At 43.1% G+C, this 19,872-nt stretch overlaps 1 protein-coding gene across 2 annotated transcripts in view; it reads right to left on the bottom strand.

The window, feature by feature from the left end:
* LOC6596551 (cell adhesion molecule 2) overlaps positions 1 to 19,872 on the bottom strand; it is a 40,124-nt gene that overhangs the window by 15,131 nt on the left and 5,121 nt on the right. For both annotated transcript variants that reach the window (XM_002021652.2, XM_026987804.1), the window contains exons 2-6: positions 14,308 to 14,917; positions 7,061 to 7,135; positions 2,804 to 2,901; positions 1,425 to 1,570; positions 1,209 to 1,270 (exon numbers count right to left, since the gene is read on the bottom strand). In XM_002021652.2, the coding sequence (XP_002021688.2) occupies positions 1,209 to 1,270; positions 1,425 to 1,570; positions 2,804 to 2,901; positions 7,061 to 7,135; positions 14,308 to 14,647 (721 nt within the window). In that variant the 5' untranslated portion in view covers positions 14,648 to 14,917. The remainder of the gene's footprint in view (positions 1 to 1,208; positions 1,271 to 1,424; positions 1,571 to 2,803; positions 2,902 to 7,060; positions 7,136 to 14,307; positions 14,918 to 19,872) is intronic.

Here is a 19,872-nt window from a genome sequence, read left to right as displayed (position 1 = left end):
TCTGTCTGTCTATCGTCTGTTCTGTTGACTGGCTTAACGTGGTTCAGAGCTTTTCCACGCTTTTTCGTTTATTTGCTTATTTTGCGGTGTGGCAAGTCCAACGTACAGCGGCGACAACAGCAACAACAACAGTAATAGCAGGGTTTGCTGTCGCAGAAAGTGGTTCGAATGGTGCCACTGAGAAGTATACCACAAAATCGCGCACTTTGTCAGGCGGCAGCTGGAAAATCCGTCGCTGATTTAAAGCGGCTTGCCATTTTGCTTATAGGACTTAGTGCGGTCGTCGAAGGAAGGGTGACACTGCCGGGAGCGAAGGGGAACCCTGGTACAAGCAACAGGCAAATTAACTGCCTTTCGCTCAGTGTAGGAGGGTTCGTTCTTAATGAATTTCAACATCCAATGAAAACACAATCAACCAAAGTGGTTACTTATGCGGATGGCTCGGAAACGAGACCCAAAAACCTCAGGATCCCGCCCCCGCAAACGCCCCTTATATTCATTTTAAATTTGCCTACGGGTGAAGGAACCCAAAGGATCCGTTGTCTGCTCTGAGGTTTTCCTGGTGCGACGTCTACGCCGTCTGAATAATTAACGTCCTGGACATGAACGACACGGACATGGTCCGCAAGACAGGTGGGAGTGGATGGCAGTCCGACAGGTGTGGGTGTGTGGGTGGTGCACGTAGCATGTAAATTGTTTCATTACGGACTACCCTTGGCGCCTGTAGCTCTCTTTTTTTTCGAGTGTATTTTCTGCCGTGGGAGTGTGTGTGGGCAGTACGAGCTCCTACGAGCAGTATATGGCAATTAGGCTCAATCGAGAAAGAGTTGGCTAGAAAGTTGCGTACAACTTTCGAATGTTTTCTGTTCTCTCTCTGTGAAAATAGCCCACTTTTCCGCTTTCCACTTTCCGCACTCCACACTCCAGTTTTGCGCACATTCCAATCGCCGCCACTTGGCCAAGCAATTAGTGCAATTTGAAAAACTATCAACAGCCAACTTTGTAGCCAAAGCAAAAGTGGGGTGCGCTCCCGCCTCCCACTCAAGACAAATTACAATTCATTTGTGGGGGGTCCACTCCCACACACACACACAACCACTGGGAGACCTACATCAATTGTATTGCGTAAGCTGGTGGGCGTGCGGGTGTATGTCTGGTGGGGCACATTACACAATCGTAAAGGTAGCACCGATTCGATGATTACTCACCCACAACGTCCAGGTAACCGACTTGACTCTTCATGGGATCCGTGTTTATTTGGCACATGTACCTGTCGATGATTCGAAGAAAGGATATGTCTTTTAAAGGATACAATTTATAATACAGTAAGGTAATTATATTTGATAGTTTTTGATCTTCTTTCAACTTCAATTTGTATGCAAAATATACTAAAGAAAAGTTTATTTTTCAGTCGGATACATTACCATCCTTTGTCGGATTCCTTTACATCACGTATACGCAATATCCAGGCACGTTTCTCCGCATGAGTTATGCTCATTCGATGGTTTTTGGTTATGACGTGATTTTGTATAGTTAAAATGGTCTGTGTATCGACACGTAGCCACGCAATCTGCCCAGAAAAAAACACACACAGTTTGTATTTGGTTAGATTTTGTTTTTGTAAAAAACTTAAACGTTCAGCGATTTCCACTTCCCCCCTTCCATTGCTAATGCCCGAGTGGCGTGAACGGAGCTCATTTATAACACAGCCACAGGGAAAGGGAGGTGGAGCGGCAGCGGGAAAGTGTCGCGAAAAAAATGGTGATAGTTGCCCAAACGGTGGAAAATCTTCGGTACTCGTAGTGAAAAATGTGTTCAAAGTGAAATTGGTTTTCGTTCACGTTTTTTTTTTTGTTTTGGTTCTATGTTCTTAGTACTTGGGTTGATAAAGACCACTCGTAGTGTGAGAAGCCTTTGTCATCGCGGGTATTATGCAACATAGCTCAAAAGCGCAACAAAATACACAAAAAATATACACGTAAATGTGTGTGGGTGTGCGGGTGTGTTCTATATTCTGAGTATTGCCTCCTGTTGTAGTTGTGGAATATTGAAATATCAACTATACGGTTCGGAATCCTCTAAATATGGCAGCCACTAAAGACAACCAGAGGAGAGCTGTTTCGCCGGACAGTCAGAGTTTGAGTTGATCTCTAGTTACTGGGCTTTGATTCGAAATAAGTAGCTTATTATTCTAGTGATTGAAATGAACTCGACTCGAGTGCCACAAATGCCACATGATGCAAATGGAGCAGTCGTGTTTTAAGGTACAGACTTTGAGTCTATTCTAGGCATCAATTTTCGTATCTTTTAATTCGTCTGCCGCCAACAGCAACAGCTACAAAACGAGTAACGAGGAGAGATAATGACCATGTCGTTTCATTTTGGTTAGTATTATTAACACAAAGGGTCTCGCCACGAGATGCCCAGGTCTCCATTTCGGCGCTGACTAACACAAAACACACACAAAAATGTGTGTGTGCTATTTACGTTTCGTTTCGGCAATTCATTGAGATACATTTTTATACTTTTGTGCTTGCCTATGGGTCACGAAATCAAAATAGCGCCCAGGGGCTTCGAAACGTGCCCCAGAGTCGGGCCAAAGGGCGTCACAGAAAGGGTCAGGACAGCCCCAAAGCAACGCGCTTTGTGCGTTTAACGAACGACACGCAAAGGTAAACGAAAAAAGTTTCGCCCCAAAGTATGCCACGTTTTCAGCTGATGAAGTGTAAACGGTTCCGACTGACAGCGGACCCTGAATGAAGAGATGGCAGAGACAGACAGAGTGAGAGAGAGGGAAACTTACCTTATAGGTCTGCAAATTATCGACAACGCACTGAAGGACCGCCTCCCGACTCACGGGCACTGTGACATTCTGCAAGAGTTCGCCAAACTTTGGAAGATCTAAGAAGAGGAAAAGATAATGTGATTAATACAAGTGGCTGATTGGAAGGGATCCCCGTGCCAAATAGAGCCAAAATTATCTTAGATCGAAGGTTCCTGGCTTACAGGGATTTGATGTAAGTTAAGAACCTCCGCTCTAAGCTAGTATGGCTATCATCAACGGCCCTGAAAGTACTACAAGTGTGTGCAAAAAGTGCTGTGTATCTTCTCTCAATGTATGGGTATGTACCTGCCCCTAGAAACACACCATTTCCCCTAACTCTGATTACATTTACAAATTAAAGGTTAATGAAAATAAATTGCATTCCATTTCATTTAATCTGCGTTGTGCCCTGATTTAAGTTGCAGATATCCAGTGGCCCATTTTACATTTTGCTTTGTGTTTTAGCATAAACCCACATCAACGTACCGGAGGCCCCACACAATCATGGCCTAGACCAACGAACGGCCTGGCCTGGCCTGTCACTCAGTTCTCAACCAGTCAATCAAAAGGCAGGCTGTGTCGTGGCGGGCCGGGGCGGGGCGGGGCGGTGCGCCTGTTCAGTGAAGCGGCCAAAAGCGCGTTGACTTTAAACGCACGCCCGCAAGTATGCAACAGATTTGTGGTTTTTAGTATGGCAGGGGCGGGGGGTGCGGATGGAACTTAAAACTTGGCCGCCAGGCTACTGCCTACTGCTCCGCCTTTCTGTTTGACTGTTTGTGTTTGTGTTTGCACTTGTTTGTCGCTGACATCCCAGGCAGCAGCAACGGCAGCAAAGCAAAGTTTTGCGCCCCACGCATATACTCGTAATAAAATAAAATACAAAAAAAGACGAGCCTCGGCTCTTTCTCTCATATGCGGGGCACGCATCGGTTAAGGCAAATCAACACATAACAATCTTGTACTTAAAATGCGTAAACAAGGCGATAAGCAAGGGGTGTAGCAGCCAGGGCCATGTCCTGAGGATGGGCCTTCACTCTGTGTGTCTGTGTGTGTGTGTGTGTGTGTCCTGGCGAATGTTTTTTGATGTTTATTGATGCGGCCGTAAATCTCAATTGTGGCGCGCAGAGCCAAAACGGCGGGAAAGTGCGCAAAACGGGCAACTTTTTGCCTGTTTTAGCTTGTTGTGGGTCCCCACATCCTGCGGTTGATTGTCGCCTAATCTCTGGCTAAACATCACGTTTTGAGTAGTCCTTGATACCCTTACGTTTGTGCGGTGTAATCACTAGATTCATGGGGCTATAAGCTGAAGGACTTTCCTCCTTCAGTGAACAAATTATATTGCCATAAAGGTGGCTCAAAGACTCAAAGAGCATCAGAGTTTCTGCTTCTCTCTTTCTCTCTGTTTTCGCTGTTTGTTTCTTGTGCGCCCTGAAGTATGCTTCACTTGATAATAATAATGGAAGTCCCCATGCCCCGCACTAATAAGCTCCATTACACAGACAGCCCTTCGATGCGTCAAATCCGTAGCAGACTGTCCTCAATGGCTGCCATTCCCACACACAGAGCGATCCAAGGGTTTGTTTCGTCATCGTCTGTCGCCTTTTGCCAACTCATTTGATTTGTATTGATACGCACAGATACGAGTACTCCTACGAACGAGTATGTGCACCCCTTGTATACATAAGTGTGTGTTTATGTGTCTAAGTGTGTGTCCTTACGGCCTACTTCCCTTATGCCTCTTCTGCCTCTTCTGCCCCTTTGAGGCTCGTCTGAGGCGTTCGTGTGTGCAAAATTTGTTACGTCTTTGGGATTGAAAGTGTGATTGTTTAGTGGATTTATGGGCATATGACATTAGGATTTAATGTGCATATGCTTTAAGGATATATTGCATCTTATCCCCTTAGCCGACGCGTCGCTGGGTGCTTAACAAAATGTTTATGATATTTTTGAGCTGAAAATCCCATGGCTAACCGGGAAGCTCTCTGCTAATTTTTTGTGCGGTTTTCGGAGCGCCTTTTATGGCGGCTTAAGTTCCGCGCAAACTTCAAGAGAGGCCCCCGCCGGAAAACAAATGCAATTTGAATGCTGATAATGTGCGGGCTCTTAACTCATCCGGAAGTTTTCCGGGGCTTGAAATTATAAACTGCTTTTGGCTTAGTCACGAGTACCTAATGGGCCACTTTCTCAAGCTGCCGCCCCCACTCTTTGGCTGCTGCTGCTTAAAGCCAAGTTTATTAAGTCTCCTCGACTTGACTGGCATTCCAACTTAATAAGCAGCAGCAGAGGCAGGCAGCCATCAACAGAGGCAGGCAGCAGCAGTGGCAGGCAGCAGTGGCAGTGGCAGCAACAACAAGTAAATGGCGCTATTTAAATGCTAAACAACTCTATTAAGTTGCACGACACACAGATACAGATTCAGATACACACATGCATGCCAGCCAGCGTACATGCGATACTTTCTCTCCATATCCATGCCAAGGGCACAAGCTTAGCATTTTCTCCCGAGCCGTCTTTTCAGAGACAGAAAACTGAACCTCAGCACGTTTCAAATACAATTTACAATAAATAAAATTTAAAAGCGAGAAAAAAGACTGCGACAAGAGCTAAAGCAACTCTAAAGGCAGGGACTCTCAGCCATTGAGACAGCGAGGCAGTGAGGGAGGGGGAGATGTGGAGGCTGAGAGGCAAAGGGCCGCATGCCGCACAAGCAGCTGACTTAATGGCGCCTGGCAGGGCATGGCAGGGATGGAGGGTGGCAGGGCTGCTGGCAGACAAGAAATGAGCACGTGACGACACTGGGGATAAGTAAAATGATATGGGAACACGGCACAGAACTCAGGTGCAGGGCTCCCCCCTCTCTCTCGCTCTACTCTGTGTCGGAGGACTCACAATTAAATACTCTTAAAATCATAATTAAGAAAGAAAAAAGCGAACGTAGGGGTTTATTTTAATTTACTCAAAGGGCTTTTCTAAGTCTCTTGAAGGTTAATTAATGTTTTCGTCTTTGTTTGATTGAATTTTGTTCATTTTAAACTCCTATTTTGGGTGTGCAGACACTGCCCACGGCACAACAGCCAACTTCGCTTTGCAGAATCAATATTATCCTGATATCCTGCTTGTGCAAACACCAATCCAACACCTATTCCTGTCATTTGTGCGTGCCCACACTCGCAAAAATTGAAAATTTGGAAACTACACATATATAAATCAATTAGAAGTAATTTTTAAATAAGTAATAATAATAATTTGCAAATAATAAATTTAAAATTAAAAAAAAATGAGTGGAGAAAGGCCTTTAAACAATAATTTTAATATATTTAATTTGGATTTAATTTTAGTTAATTAATACTATTAATTTATACTACTATAAAAACATGAAAAAAATATAATAATAAATAAATAATAATAAGAGATAAATGAAATAAAAAAATCAATAAATACGGAAAAACTAAACCGCTGACTAAATCTATTAAAAATAAAAATATTTTTATTAACATAAAAGCGTGAAATAAATAGAATAATAAATAAAATAAAAATAAATAGCTTAATACTGCACGAAATTCAAAACCTTTAATTTAAGCAATCAAAAACAAAAACAACAATAGCTACGTTACTATACAAACTTGAAATAAATATAATATAAAATAATTAAAAATAATAAATTAATGCAAAATAAAGAAATGAAATACTAAAAAATTAATACGTACGGGAAAACAAAACCTTTGACTTTATACATTAAAAATAAACGAAATAAAATTTTAGTTGAAATAACAGCGTGAAACCAATAGAATAATAAATAAATTAATATAATAAAAGAAATAAATTAATACGGAATGAAATTCTGAGCCTTTGACTAAATCAATTAAAAATAATCATAAGAATAACAAATAATAATAATTTCTAATCAATAAATACGGCATGCAGAGGCCCAATCTAATGTTGTATTTAAGTTTCGTGGACACCAATCGAGTATCCCAGCCCAGATATATCCTTTACTTCCCATACTGTTATGCAACAGTGCCTCTAACCCATACTCTTCTCATTGAATGGGACCCATTCCAAAGCCAATCACCAGCTGCATGTACCCCAAGCCGAAACGATTCAGAAACTTGCTGCAGACGCTGTAGACACTTTCCTTGTGGAATATATGGAAATTCAAGTTGTTGGCTTTGCGGGATATGTCAGAAGGGGTACAGGGCTAGAGGTGATGCGGGGGGATGCTAGTGTATGACTTACCTTTCTCTGGTATCGCATTGACGACCGTATCCTCGCGTATGTCTTCAAGTAGCTCATCCTTATTTTGCATTTCCGCTGTACGTGAGAGAGAGAAAGATTTTCGTACCGTTGCATACCGTCGTCAGTCAAGGCATGAAAAAGAGTTGATCCAGTGCATAAGAGGGGGCCAAAGCGAGTGGAAAAGCAAGAGGGAGAAAGAGAAAGTATACATTTAGAGAGATGTAGTTAATATTGGCTTGGTTATCCTTAGTGTAAATTCAATTTGCGGCAAGAGCGGTGTGTAAGGAATATAAACAGATATCTTCTTTCCCTCGTTGGGTCGTTCGGTTTTCCCTGCAAGGAACTTGGAAAAGTGGCAGCTTAAAACCAACCAAAAACCGCACCCCAAGCCGCACGATCCAAAACACCCAACACCCACAAAAGAAAGTGGAGCTGTGCAATGTGAAAACTTTTCGTTTCGTTGCATTTTTCCAATATTTTAGGGTCACATTTTCAACGCCTTTGCCTTTACGGCCACGCTCGAGCAGCTTGTAATTTTCACACAGCCGCAAAATGAAGTTGCAACTTGACTTTTGTGCAGCATCAGGGGAGGAGAGGGGGAATCGATTAGGGGTTGCACCGGTCCCCCAAACAGGTAAATGCACACACACGCCTCATAAAATATTTAGTGAATGCCAAAACCGAAATAGAGGTAAATAGATTTACGTTTATGAGGTTTCCGTTTAGAATGTGGAAACATGAGAGTGCCGCCCGCCTCGCCGTGTCATTGGACGACATAATTAACAGAGAATTGGGCTGGAATTCGTTGGAAAACCATAGAGAATTTAGGAATAGTTAACCCCGCTTAACCCGAAACTTAAATTAATTAAAGGAAACTCTATATTTTGGCACTGAACGCGGGTACTCCCAGTATTGATTTTCATTTCACTCTTATGGCGCTATTTTATGTGTTTTTTTGCCAGGGGTTCCACGGCATTGACATCAAATAATGTTATTTAGAAGCGCAAGGACCTTGGACTCGACTGTAGGGGGGTCGCTCTATGTGGTGCGTGCAGACAGACAAGTCAATAAACCAAATGGATTGCCATTTCTACAACGAGATGTGGATGGAACCTTCGAACCGAATGGCAAGACGCAGACAGACAGACAGACAGGCAGTCAGACAGGAGTGTAGTGGAGTGCTCTGAGAGGCTGGGAAGAAACAAATTTTCAATTAATTTTCATGTTGCGTAGGAGCCTTGGAAACAGTTTGCATTTTGCATTTTAATAAACGCCAAGCACATGCTAACTGGACGGAAGGAGGAGGGGAATGAGACTTTCCTTCGACTTGTCGCAGCTGCCTGGCAATGCAAATACATTTTGTGGTTGCAGCGCCCGAAAGTATGCAATAAATTCGATTTCTACTAGGATAGAGAGAGGAGAAAAGCAACTGGGAATGGGAATGGGCATGGAGGGGGGTTTCACAGTGTGACCAAAGCCGCGTCTCCGGCAAAGGCAAACATCAAGAAGTTTTTGTATTCGACTTCGGTTTCTCTCTCTCCCTCTCACTCTCCCTCTCTCTCTGTCTGTCTGCCGCTGCTGTTTTGTAATATTTTCTGTATGTCGCATCTCCCAACTCCAACTGTGTCTGTCTCTGTCTCTGCTTTTGAATTCCTTTCGTTTCTTGCGGCTTTTGGCTCATGTGCAGACATGGAAAACGCATTGAATGGGGGCAACAAATGTTGCCAGGAGAAATGCTATGCTATGCTACGTGCTCTAGGACCAGACAGTGCCGCTGCACACACACACACAGCAAAGCCCCGAAAGAGTTGTGAAAGTTGTTCGAAAAAGTTCCCTTCTTTCCTGCTTTCTATGCTTTCCATGACGTGATTTGCAGGCAATACGACGTGACCGTGAAAAATAGTAGAACGAGGCAAAAAGAAGGGAAGCTCTCGCAAGGGAGAGAGTCTGTGCTGGAACATTTTGGGATTGCCAGCAATTCTGTGGCAAGTGCAGATAAATGTTTGATAAGGAAGAACTTACAGAACACTGAAATAGAAATTCTCTTTGGACCACCTTTAAGAGCCATTAAAGCGTTTCCATCCCGCACAAAATATAAGCCCGTAATTTGCCTACTTTCGAGTCCACTTAGCTGCACACCTTTAGGGGCTGCCACCCCCGCCCCAATTGCTGTCTAACCTCAGAACTTCATTAGCCAAAGAGCACGCACTGCCCCGGCCCCGAAAAGCATTGAAACGACAGAAACAACAAACGAGAAGGAAATCTTCAAATAAAGAAAAACGACCGAACGAGCGATGCTATAAATTGCACGGGCGGCACAAAATAAATGTAAAGTAAATGGCGCTAATTCAAAGTAGATTTATTTATTATGCCATTTTTGGCTCTTTGCGGCACAGCGCCGAGAAATATGCTTTAAATTTTCCATCCCAAACATTGTCGCTGGCAGACAATGAGACAGCGACAGAGGCAGAGACAGCGAAAGCGAACAGGGGGGAGCAGCGGGAGGAAACATGGGTTCGGTTCCACGGAGGAGAGGCGCTCCCTCCACGCCATTACGGGAACAGGAACAGAAACACCAAACACAACGAAGGCGTAGCCAAAACAAAACATGCAAAAAATGGGAAAACAAAATTTAAAGTTTTCGCGATATATTTGGACTACGAAATACCCTGTATGCCTGTATATGAAATGTTTCGTGGAATTGAATATTTAACAATCTTCTTTATAATAATAGCAACATTTTTCCTGCTACTTTTCATATGATTATATTTTGTATTAATTGTTTTCCTTTATATCAACATATTTAATACAGCTCACACCTATATCTACTATTATCTATTATTTTGTATATCTACCTATATTTTTTCAATAATATTATTCTATTTTTGGAATAGCTCCAATAGTTATATAGTTCAATAGTATAAATATGGTATAAAGTATTTAATAATAATAATAATATACTATGTAATATAATAATAGTTCAAAAATCAGCTCGATGTATCTGTTTTTTTCCAATGGTTTTTTTTAACAAGCTCCCATCACTTTATTTTATTATTCCTCAAACACTATATACCCCTAAGGGCTATGCGTATTCCAGGGTATGTAAAGCAAAAGCAAACAAATGAAAATATATTTTGGTTGTGCGCCGAAAATTATGCAACAACAACAAAAACACACACCAGAGAAGCTCGAAAGATCCCGCCCTGCCTGGAGCCTGGAGCCATCGCCGCCACTTCTATGGACAGCTGTAGGTTCTCCGAGAGTTCTGCTGTTCTGCTTCTGAGGCGGATTTTAATTTACGCTCTTCCTTTTTTTGTGTCTCACTTTGCACTCCCCCAAAAGATGGGCACACCGAGGGGGGAAGATGACTGAGAAGCATAGCACCTGCTGCCAGCGACAGGCAGCGACTGCTGGCTGTTGTGTCTTTCCCCGCTGTTTGCTGTTGATTTTTCTTAACGCATTTAAGCCAATTCTCGCCTCTTCGCCGCTCACTCACTCACTGTCTCTGGTCTCTAGATGATTTATTAGCCAACAGACAGCGAAGGGACGCCGGCGGCCAAGGAGCAACCGAAACGGAACCCAGAGCCTCCTCCGCCAGAGATTATCAGTGTACGGTCTAGAGAGGTGTCAACGACTGCCGCCTTGCCTGTAAATTTGTACAAATTTGTCTATGATTCCGGTAAGTGTTGGTAAGTGTTTGCTCATGGCCCGGCTAATGATTCCAATTAGTGGATGGAGGGGCCGCAAGTTTACACAAGTTCGGGGAGGGGATGCGAAGCCTAATGGCGGTACGCGACTTACAGAGCATTATCCTTATCTTTGTTTTGATATCCATTGAGCAACACCTTCTTTCCATTCGAACCATCATTAATCTCTCGATGGCCAAGTTTCTGAGCCAACTTCGGCAGCGCGCGCTCCTCAGTCCAACATGATGATAAAACTTCCTGCTGCGTACGTGATGGAGAGTCCTCTCCGTCAGTGAATGCGTCCGTGGATGGTGGGAGGATCACACTTTGTTGCCAGCTTAATGCATTTCCCTCATGGCACAAGGCGAGAGAAAGGAGAGAGGTCTGCTCGGGGGATAACTTTCAAATTAGCAGCATGCAAATTGTGTGCTACAATTTCTATGCAACACTTGCATTCGAGCTATCAGGTGTCGAGTTTTGCTTTTGTTCTCCCTCTCCATCGGCATTTGCCCTCTCCATTTTCCATTTTCATATTCAGTTTTCGAAACAGAAAACTGACGGAGCGCAAAACTTTGTCTCTAATTGAGTTGTGTGCCATATTTGATATGTGGCAGTCAGGACAAGTTTGATTAGAGATTCCCCAAATGGCTAAAGGCGGGCCCCCAATCCCCCTCCCGACCAGGCTGCAAGCAGCAGATCAACAGTCAGTAAATTAAATTTAAACTTAGAGTTTAAGAGGGGAGCGGCGGGGCGGAGGCAACTTCAAACGGCCCCAACAACAGCAGAGGTCCAGCAGCGGAAAATTATGTTAAAGCAAAACATTCGCCAAGAGGCAATACCAAAAACAACACAAAAACCGAAAGAAAAGCGAAACAACGAATGAGGAGAACGAACTACTAAAAGAAGTACATAGTTCAAAATTAAGACCGGAGTATACCCCGAGAGGAGGGAACGAACAACAAAGAAAGACAGAAAACATACTGGGATTTCAAGTCGTATTTCTGGTTGAAATAAATCTAATAAATAACTACAATGTTTTAGACAAAATCGGAGCTATGTTTAAGAAAAATATATCTTTCAAGAGAAAAAAAGCTTGTAAGCAGAAAGGGTTTTCACATAGATTTTGTCATTAATATGAAAGTATTTGATTTAAACATGTTTAAAATAGCTATTAGCATTATTTAATAATAATAAAAAACATGTAGCACATTCAAGAACAAATATATTTTATATTTTAATTAAATATTTTCATATTTAAAATAAACTTATAAAACTTGTAGGCTTTCATATATTATATTTATTTTAAACTGTTTTAAATTTATATTGAATATGGGCCGTATTAAAATTACTTTTTAATGCATTTATGTTTAAACCTATTTTAATTATTTATATTTTATTTAGCTTTGAATTCAAAATTCGAAACTTTAATTCCATTTATTGGGTAACACAACCACACAACCATTTTTCTCTGAGATTATGTGGATAGAGAATATTTAGAGCTATAATCAAACTACGTGGTTTTATTGATCTTTGTAGACAAAGTCCATCCATAATCCCTAGCTACTTCTAAATTCCCCTCGAGACCTCGAAAACCCTACCATTTGACCTGTTACATACCCTCCAGCTATTACAGCATACCCCTCTGCTACCTGGTACCCACAAGCAACAAGAGAGACGAGACCACCAATAGAGACCACCCAAAGAGCAGCAGCAGCAGCAAAAAAATAAAGTACAAATTACAAGAACTAAAGCAAATAAAGAGCAAAAGCAGGAGGAAACAACAAGAGTCGCGTCGCGTCGCGTCGCACACTTTAACACACGGTGACACGGCCTCAAAGGCCAACAGCGACCGTGATTGTTGTACTGCAGTCGCCACCCCAACACCCTACACCCTACACCCCCACCACCCTCTGCCACGATACACACTCCCCTCTTTGATTACCGCTCCACTCGGCAGGCAGCAGCTCATCCGCTTGGTTGCCACCAACCAAGCGCCAGGCGCCACACAAAAAAAAGGTCTTGCATACTTTTAGTTGCAACGCGAAAGTGTGTGAAAAAAGCACACACACACACACACACATAGACAGCAGGAAAAATGGCGACGAATAAAAGGGAAATGACATAGAATGCGCAAAGTGCATGGGTCTGTGTCTGTGTCAGTGCGTGTGTGTGTGCGGTGTGCAGAGCGACAAAATTTTCTGCAGTCAGTGGGGAAATTGTTGAAAAATTGTCAAACAATTGCCGCTACATCAGAAAAGGAAAAGCTACAGCAGCACTGGCGGAAAAGCTAAAAAAAGAGCAAAGGAAATGCATGCAGAGAGCAAAAAGAGAGAAAGGGAAAGCACAGAAACGTGAAAATTCAATCAAGATTCATCGAAACCCAAACAATAATTGATAATTGTACAAGCGGAAAAGCGGAAAAGCAGCTTTCGAATAGCTGATAATTAACCAAAAGGGAAAACAGGAAAACAGGACTAAATATACGGTCCACAAATGAGACCCTGTAGGGCACTCCCAGGACAACTATGGACTCCCAGCAGCACAGCACAGCACAGCACATGCTCTCGCTCTAGTGCAAAATCCCATATGCAAATCCCTCTTTAAAAACTCTTTTTTGGGGGCACAAAAAATTCATGGGATCCCATGGTCAAGTCATGTCAAGTCATAAACCCAGAAACTGACGACCTAAAGTGCCATCAATCACAATGTCAATCACTTTTTGTCATAAGTAGATACTCAAACAAGGACACAGGACGACGCACACAGCACACATACGGCGCACAGTGGATCCGGAGGGGGCATGAGGGAGGATACATTTTCAGAGGTTCAACATTGTGTGTGGCAATGTCAACGTTTGTCCACTTGTTGAACAGCCCAAGCAGAAGGAGGAGCGAGGGGGAGCGAAGGGGATGAACCGTAGCAGGAACAGGAGACAGACGGCAGAGGGCAAGTCATAGACAAAGAAAACTTAAGTGGTCACTGTCCAGGGAGCAGCAGCAGCAGCAGCAGCATGTGTGGGAGCTCCACACCGTGTGTGGCACAGAGGCAGGTCCATGAGTAAGCCACAATACGCATACGCCATGTGGGGACACCGGACCGAGCCCCTCCCCCCTCCCTCCTTAATTATGCTGTGGGCTCTTTATGCCTGTGCGGACAATGACAACTTAAACAGCCACTAAAGCTAACCAGGCACGTGCTGCCCTCTTCCCCTTTCGCCATATCTCACACTCTGCCGCTCTACCGCTCTGCCGCTCTCTCTGTGGCACTGTGTTCAATGAGCCCCACTGTGTGTGTTATTTGGGGGCTCCTGCCAGTCACATAATTCACTTGAAATGACATCCAGATAGCTTTTCTAAATGTCGGCAACGCGGGAGACGGGAGACGACACTCGAAAGTTTTTGACCTTGTGGCCCCGCACACAGCCGAAATGAAAAGTGAAAGAAGGAGTGATCCAGAGCGGATATACCATCAGCCCTGTTTCGAGCTTCATTTTCGTTAAATTGACGGGAAAAGGAACTTGAGAACAAGGTTGATGGGATTCCTGTAATGAAATCTACTCACCCAAGTGATGTGCTATGTGATCCCGCTCCTCGGACTCGCCAATGATAAAGTCCTGATGCTGCTGATGATGCATCATTTCCAGGTGATGGTGCATATCCCCGTCATCGTCATCGTGGTCATGATCGTGCATCATATCGTGGTCCTGGGCCTGGGCCGGGAGGATGAGCGAGAGGAGGCAAATGGCCGAGGCGATGGCGGCAACAATTAGCCTTGCGGATATTTCCGGCATTTTATGCTTCCGCTGCAATTTCATTTTCCGACATTGCTGCTGCTGCTGCCTCTGTTGCTGCCGTCGCAGCATTGTTGCTTCCGCTGTCAGCGGAAATATTTTAATTTTCATTTTGTTATGCCTGTCCCTGTCCGTGTGTCCGTGAGTCTATGTGTCTGTGTCTGTGTTTGTCTATTCCTTTTTTTTGGTGTTGTAATTTCCCTCTTCCCTCTGTAACTTTCTTTTGCTTTCTTTTATTGCTTGGCTCGTTCTCTAGACTTCACTTTCGATTCGCTGTGATACTCAAATATTTATGCACATCCATTTGATGCTCAGCCTTTGGCCAATTGGCTGTACGTGGCATTTCCATTGCATAACTGCAGGCGCAGAGCGGATGTGTTGCTGGAAAATAGTGAACAAAAAATGGCATATAAAATACTCATACGTTAAATATTTCAGCAACAAATGAATGGCAATGCTGTTAATTTTTCAACGCATTCATTACGTATATTTTGCCCTCTGCCCTGCTGTTGCTGGCTTTTCCCTGCAGTCCTGTCCTGTTTCTCCGGTTTCCCTTCTGTGTTGGTTTTTTTGCATTGCCGCAAGTTCTCATCATTGCATTATTAAATATCATTTCATTATTTATGCATCCACATGTACACATATTCGCACAGTCGTGCCGCCCACCTGCTCTTGCCTCCTGCTGTTGCCTCAATCTATGTGGCCATAAATTATGCACAATTGTATATTAAGGGAGCGGCAGGGAGGGCCATGGAGCTGTTAACAGTTTACAAATTGTTCAAATGAGTCCGGTGGAAAGGGGAAAAAGAGGGAAAGGAGTGGGTGGGAAACCAGGCAAATAGCTCTGTGGGAAATTCATTTAAAACCTAACCCTACAACTGCCCTGCACACCCTATCATCCTATCATAATTCTAAACGGATTAAGCGCATTATATTTTCATAATTGATTTTTGGTCTTCATTTACTAAAACAGCAAAGGATTTTCACCTGCAATTTTCCAACGGAGATGAATAATTTACCAAAGAGAACTCCAAGGAAATCAAACGGACTTAGAGCACTTCCTTGTCATTCGATATTTTCTGTGTGTCTGCCATTTATTTTTAGGCATTAAATTAGAAATAAGAAGCTTATCAAATATGTTGTTTTGTATCCAAAATGGCCTTCATTTAAGACAATTTCAGAGCGTAATTAATAATGATTTAGTTAAAGGAACTACTAGCAGAACAAACCTGCCATTCCGTTGGTATTTATAATCCGATAAGTGTAATCATTTGATTGCCATCAACGCGTAGGGTATACATAAATATATGCCTCAACTATAAATACACCCAGCACTTAATGGATGAGTGTATCTTTTAATTGCTGGCTTATTCAATAATAATCCACATTTATCTATCAATACATTCACTAATACTCGTATTTGATCAAAATATTAAACTGCTGGAAACACAAATACCCGTGCAAATATTTAGACAAATAATCATTTGATAGCTTGCCTGATTTAATCATCAAGTGAGCATTAAGTTGCGGTTTGTAACGATTTCTTCTTCAACAAATGGCAATATTATATACATTTTCTACAACATTTATGGCTTCTGCCACATAAATATTTTCCCTTAGTCAATTTTCTCAAGAATTTGCCATAGAATTGTGTATGTTTTCCCCCCCACATTCTCCGGCTACACTCAAACGTTTACTTGCGGCCCGAGCCCAGAGTCAGGGTCTCGGTAATCAAGAAGCCAGAAACCCAGCAGATCCTTCACTTTCCAATCGAGTCAGAGGGCCAACGAGGCGTATGGGTAGCTGCTTGACATGCTTCATTTGCCACATAAGCAGCATGCAACATTTCCTAACCGCAGCAAATTCGTTGCCAGTTAAGGAGAAGAGAGAGCGCCCCTCCATCGTACTCTTTGTATCATTTTGTACATTTGGTATGCGGAGAGCGGAGAGCGGAGAGGCCCAGGCGGATGCCTCGTTTAATTGCTAGAAAACTCCATAGCCAGAGAGCGCAGAGGGAAAAGGGGAACGATAGGGGGCGGACACACAGTCCATTGGGGATTCCATGGGGAAGGGGGGAGGGGGGAGGAACTTGAAAACAAAAGTCGGGCGCAAAACGCAACGAGAGAAAAGCTGGCAGAAAGGCATTTAAACTTTTGGACAAGTTTAATTTCCCGTCGAGTGCGAGTACGGAGTAAGTGCCGAGGCGATGGCTCCCGACAGATACTCCAAAGATATCGTAGGGAAAAGGGACTGGGACTTGGACTAGGCATCGCTTATGAAATTGAAAGCCAACAGGACTCTTGCCATTCCTTGATGGAATTGAGTGGCCTGGCAATCAACTAATTGCGGTAGCATTCCATTCTCCAGCCAGTCCTGGTTCTCACTCACTCACTGCCTTATCGAAGGGTCTCTAAAAGCAAAAAAGGGTCTGCCCTTTTCATTATTAATATTATTATTATCTGCTTATTATGGCCCCGCGTCGTTGATCATCAATGACCGCTGTCTGTTCCCCAATTTCTTTGGGTGGGGACTCGCCCTGTCCATTGGTGGGGTTTTCCTTATCCCTTGGCTTGGATTTCCATTGGTATCGCTTCCCCAGGTCCGTTGTTTTGGTTGATGTCGTTTTCGCTGTCCAGTTTATCTGTTGACCAGGTGGGATATTAATGAAGAATAATGCCAGCCTGTCCTCTATTATTATTTTTCCCTCTTTGTTTTCTTTTCCCTGCCTGGTTTTTGTCACCTTTTGTGTGGCCTTTCACCTTTTATTAGCTGGGTTTTTGTTTTTTTTTTTATTTTTGCTGAAAAATATCATAAAGATAAGGAAGACAACAAAAGGGAGACCCAGAGAGAAAGAGCAGCGCTGAAAACTTGAACGAAATGTGACAAATGGTTTTTTATTTAATAAATTGGCTTAACCGGTTGGCGTGTAACCGTTGGACATAACGGAACGGAATGGAATGAATGTCATGGAACCATAAACCCATGACCCGAGCCACTGACACGCGGAGGAGGGGCGTTCACAGGACACGGGAGACGTCAGACGGGAGACGGGGTTAAGCCTGACATTCGGGGGCGTAATTGAGTGAAAAATGAAATGAGTTTGAGGCGTGGCATAAGCAGCATTACGCCAGAGAGTAGGGTTTTCCGAATGAAAAGAGAAATTAATAAAGGTAAAATATATTGAATAATGAATAAAAATTCATCGGAAGTTCATGAATTTAACAATGAAAGACGAGACATTCATTGTCATTCATTCATTATTCAATGCACACTCATTTTGTAGGCCAAATTATGAGTGATATCCCCAGAATCCCCCAGCGAATCAGTGAATGCTCTTAAGGAGAGATTTACCCTATCCATTAGGACTTCTGTTATCCTTCTGTTATCTTTGATACACAGCCAGTAGGAGAATCCTCCCAGGAGTCGTCGTCGTCCCATCTGCTGTTCCCTAGGCAAATCACTCCAAGGAGGAAACTCAAACAATGCCATAATGATAAATAGCCAGACAGAGGGCCGGGACACAGACCTTCTTTAAGGACCAATAAGAACACGAAAAGCCCAGGCTAAGGACACGAAAAGCCCAAGTTAAGGACACGACTAACTAAGCAATTTTTGGACACCTTTTTCCTTCCTGTGTTTGCGTCATTAACATTTCTATTTGATTGCTGGCGGAGGGGCATTTCGCTTATTGTGCTTTTCTGTCTCTGTGTGACTTTTGCTCAGGTTTCTTTAGTTCCTTTCTTCGTTTCTTGTGTCCCGTGTCTCCTTTCTCGTTTGCTTTATCGCCAGCTGTCAATCGTTAAATGACAAACAATGAAATGCGCCAGCGATGCCCAGGCGATATCCTGCAAGGCGACAGCGGCGGGCGGGCGTCTATGATTTCCAGCTGCCAATGACAGTCGGCTAATCCCCGACAACATTCCTGCATTCCGTTTGGGAAAATGAAAATAACAAATGATACGAGACGATACGATATACTATCTATGTACCTTTCTACCTTTCAGAGCTCCTTCCATCTCTTTCCTTCTCTCTTTTCATATTTCTCACGCGATTGCCTTATCCGCATTCCCGCTTTCTCCCGGCACTCAGCATTCAGCATTCCGTTTGTGTAAACGTTTTGCTACTTTCGCGTGTCAAAAACTGCAGCAAAATGCCAAATAAAGGGCTTGTTTATGTCACCTGGAAATGGCAGGGGACTTTCGGTTGTGGAATCCTCTTTCTGGCGACTGGGGAGTCCTTAGTCCTTGGAGCTTCAGATAGCTGTCGCTGGTAATATGCAGAAAATCGCATTAACTTAAACGAAATACAGGCAGGATTGCCATCAACATTGTCAAATATACGTGGAATGTAGAGGACGTTTTATAGGGCAGGAGTTCTCTGGGAGATCGTAGACATCATTTAGAACTTATGAACGATTGGATGCACTTTCAGTACTTTAAAGGATTGCCTTTCATTGATAGAAACATCCCACAAACTTAAGAGCTTCCCAAGCCCTACGAAAGGGTTCTCTTAGTCCACTTTTACGAGTGCTTATCATTCAAAGTGCTTTTACTTTTTAACTTTCTCAACTCTTGGCTAAAACATAATTCCATTTGGCTTCCCATCAGCTGCAGATCTCATTTAACTAATTAATATTTTGCACCACGGGACAGCCACAGAATGGCGTTTACATCATTTGCAATAACTCATCCTCTCCTCCGCTCGGCTGTGCGCTCTGCTTCCTGTGTCCTGTGTCCTGTGTCCCTTTGTTGTGCTGTGCATCGTTGCTTAGAATAAAAATCAAATCACAGCCAACGTCCATCTTGGCTGTCAGTTGCCAGTTGCCGGCAGCTTCTTCGCCTTGTCTTTTCTCAGCTGGAAAATTTCTTTTAATATGGAAACGCAAGCGAAATGTGTATATAAAAAACGATGGCAAAATGTTTGCTCCAACGCCCGGGATACACTAACTAGCTTGTAGCAGCAGCCGTTGCAGTTCTCCCTCTCTTTCTCCACCACCACCCATTGGTGCTCCTTACTCATTCTTTTCGTCTTGCATTTGATTAACCTACAAAAATGCATTTGGGCAAGAACATGGGCATCACTGGAGCACTGAGAGAATCATCTTATATTATACAAACATAAAGGCATCTAGAGGAGGCTTTTTTGTTGTTAAAATTCATCGTTTCAAGCCACATGAAAAAATCTACAACTAGTCTGGCAAAACTGGTCTTTTAAAGGTTTGAAATCAATCATGTTCTAAGTATTCCTTAAACACTTGGTCATTCAAATATAGATCTATCCTTTTACTGTACTTTTGTAAAGACTTTCGGTTGGAAATTCGTATTTTAGCTTTATCT

The sequence above is a fragment of the Drosophila persimilis genome, unplaced genomic scaffold (assembly GCF_003286085.1).
Source record: "Drosophila persimilis strain 14011-0111.01,24,50 unplaced genomic scaffold, DperRS2 tig00000124-arrow-pilon, whole genome shotgun sequence".
Lineage (NCBI taxonomy): Eukaryota > Metazoa > Arthropoda > Insecta > Diptera > Drosophilidae > Drosophila > Drosophila persimilis.
Note: the sequence above shows the minus strand (reverse complement) of the source record. Positions and strands in the feature narration are given on the sequence as shown.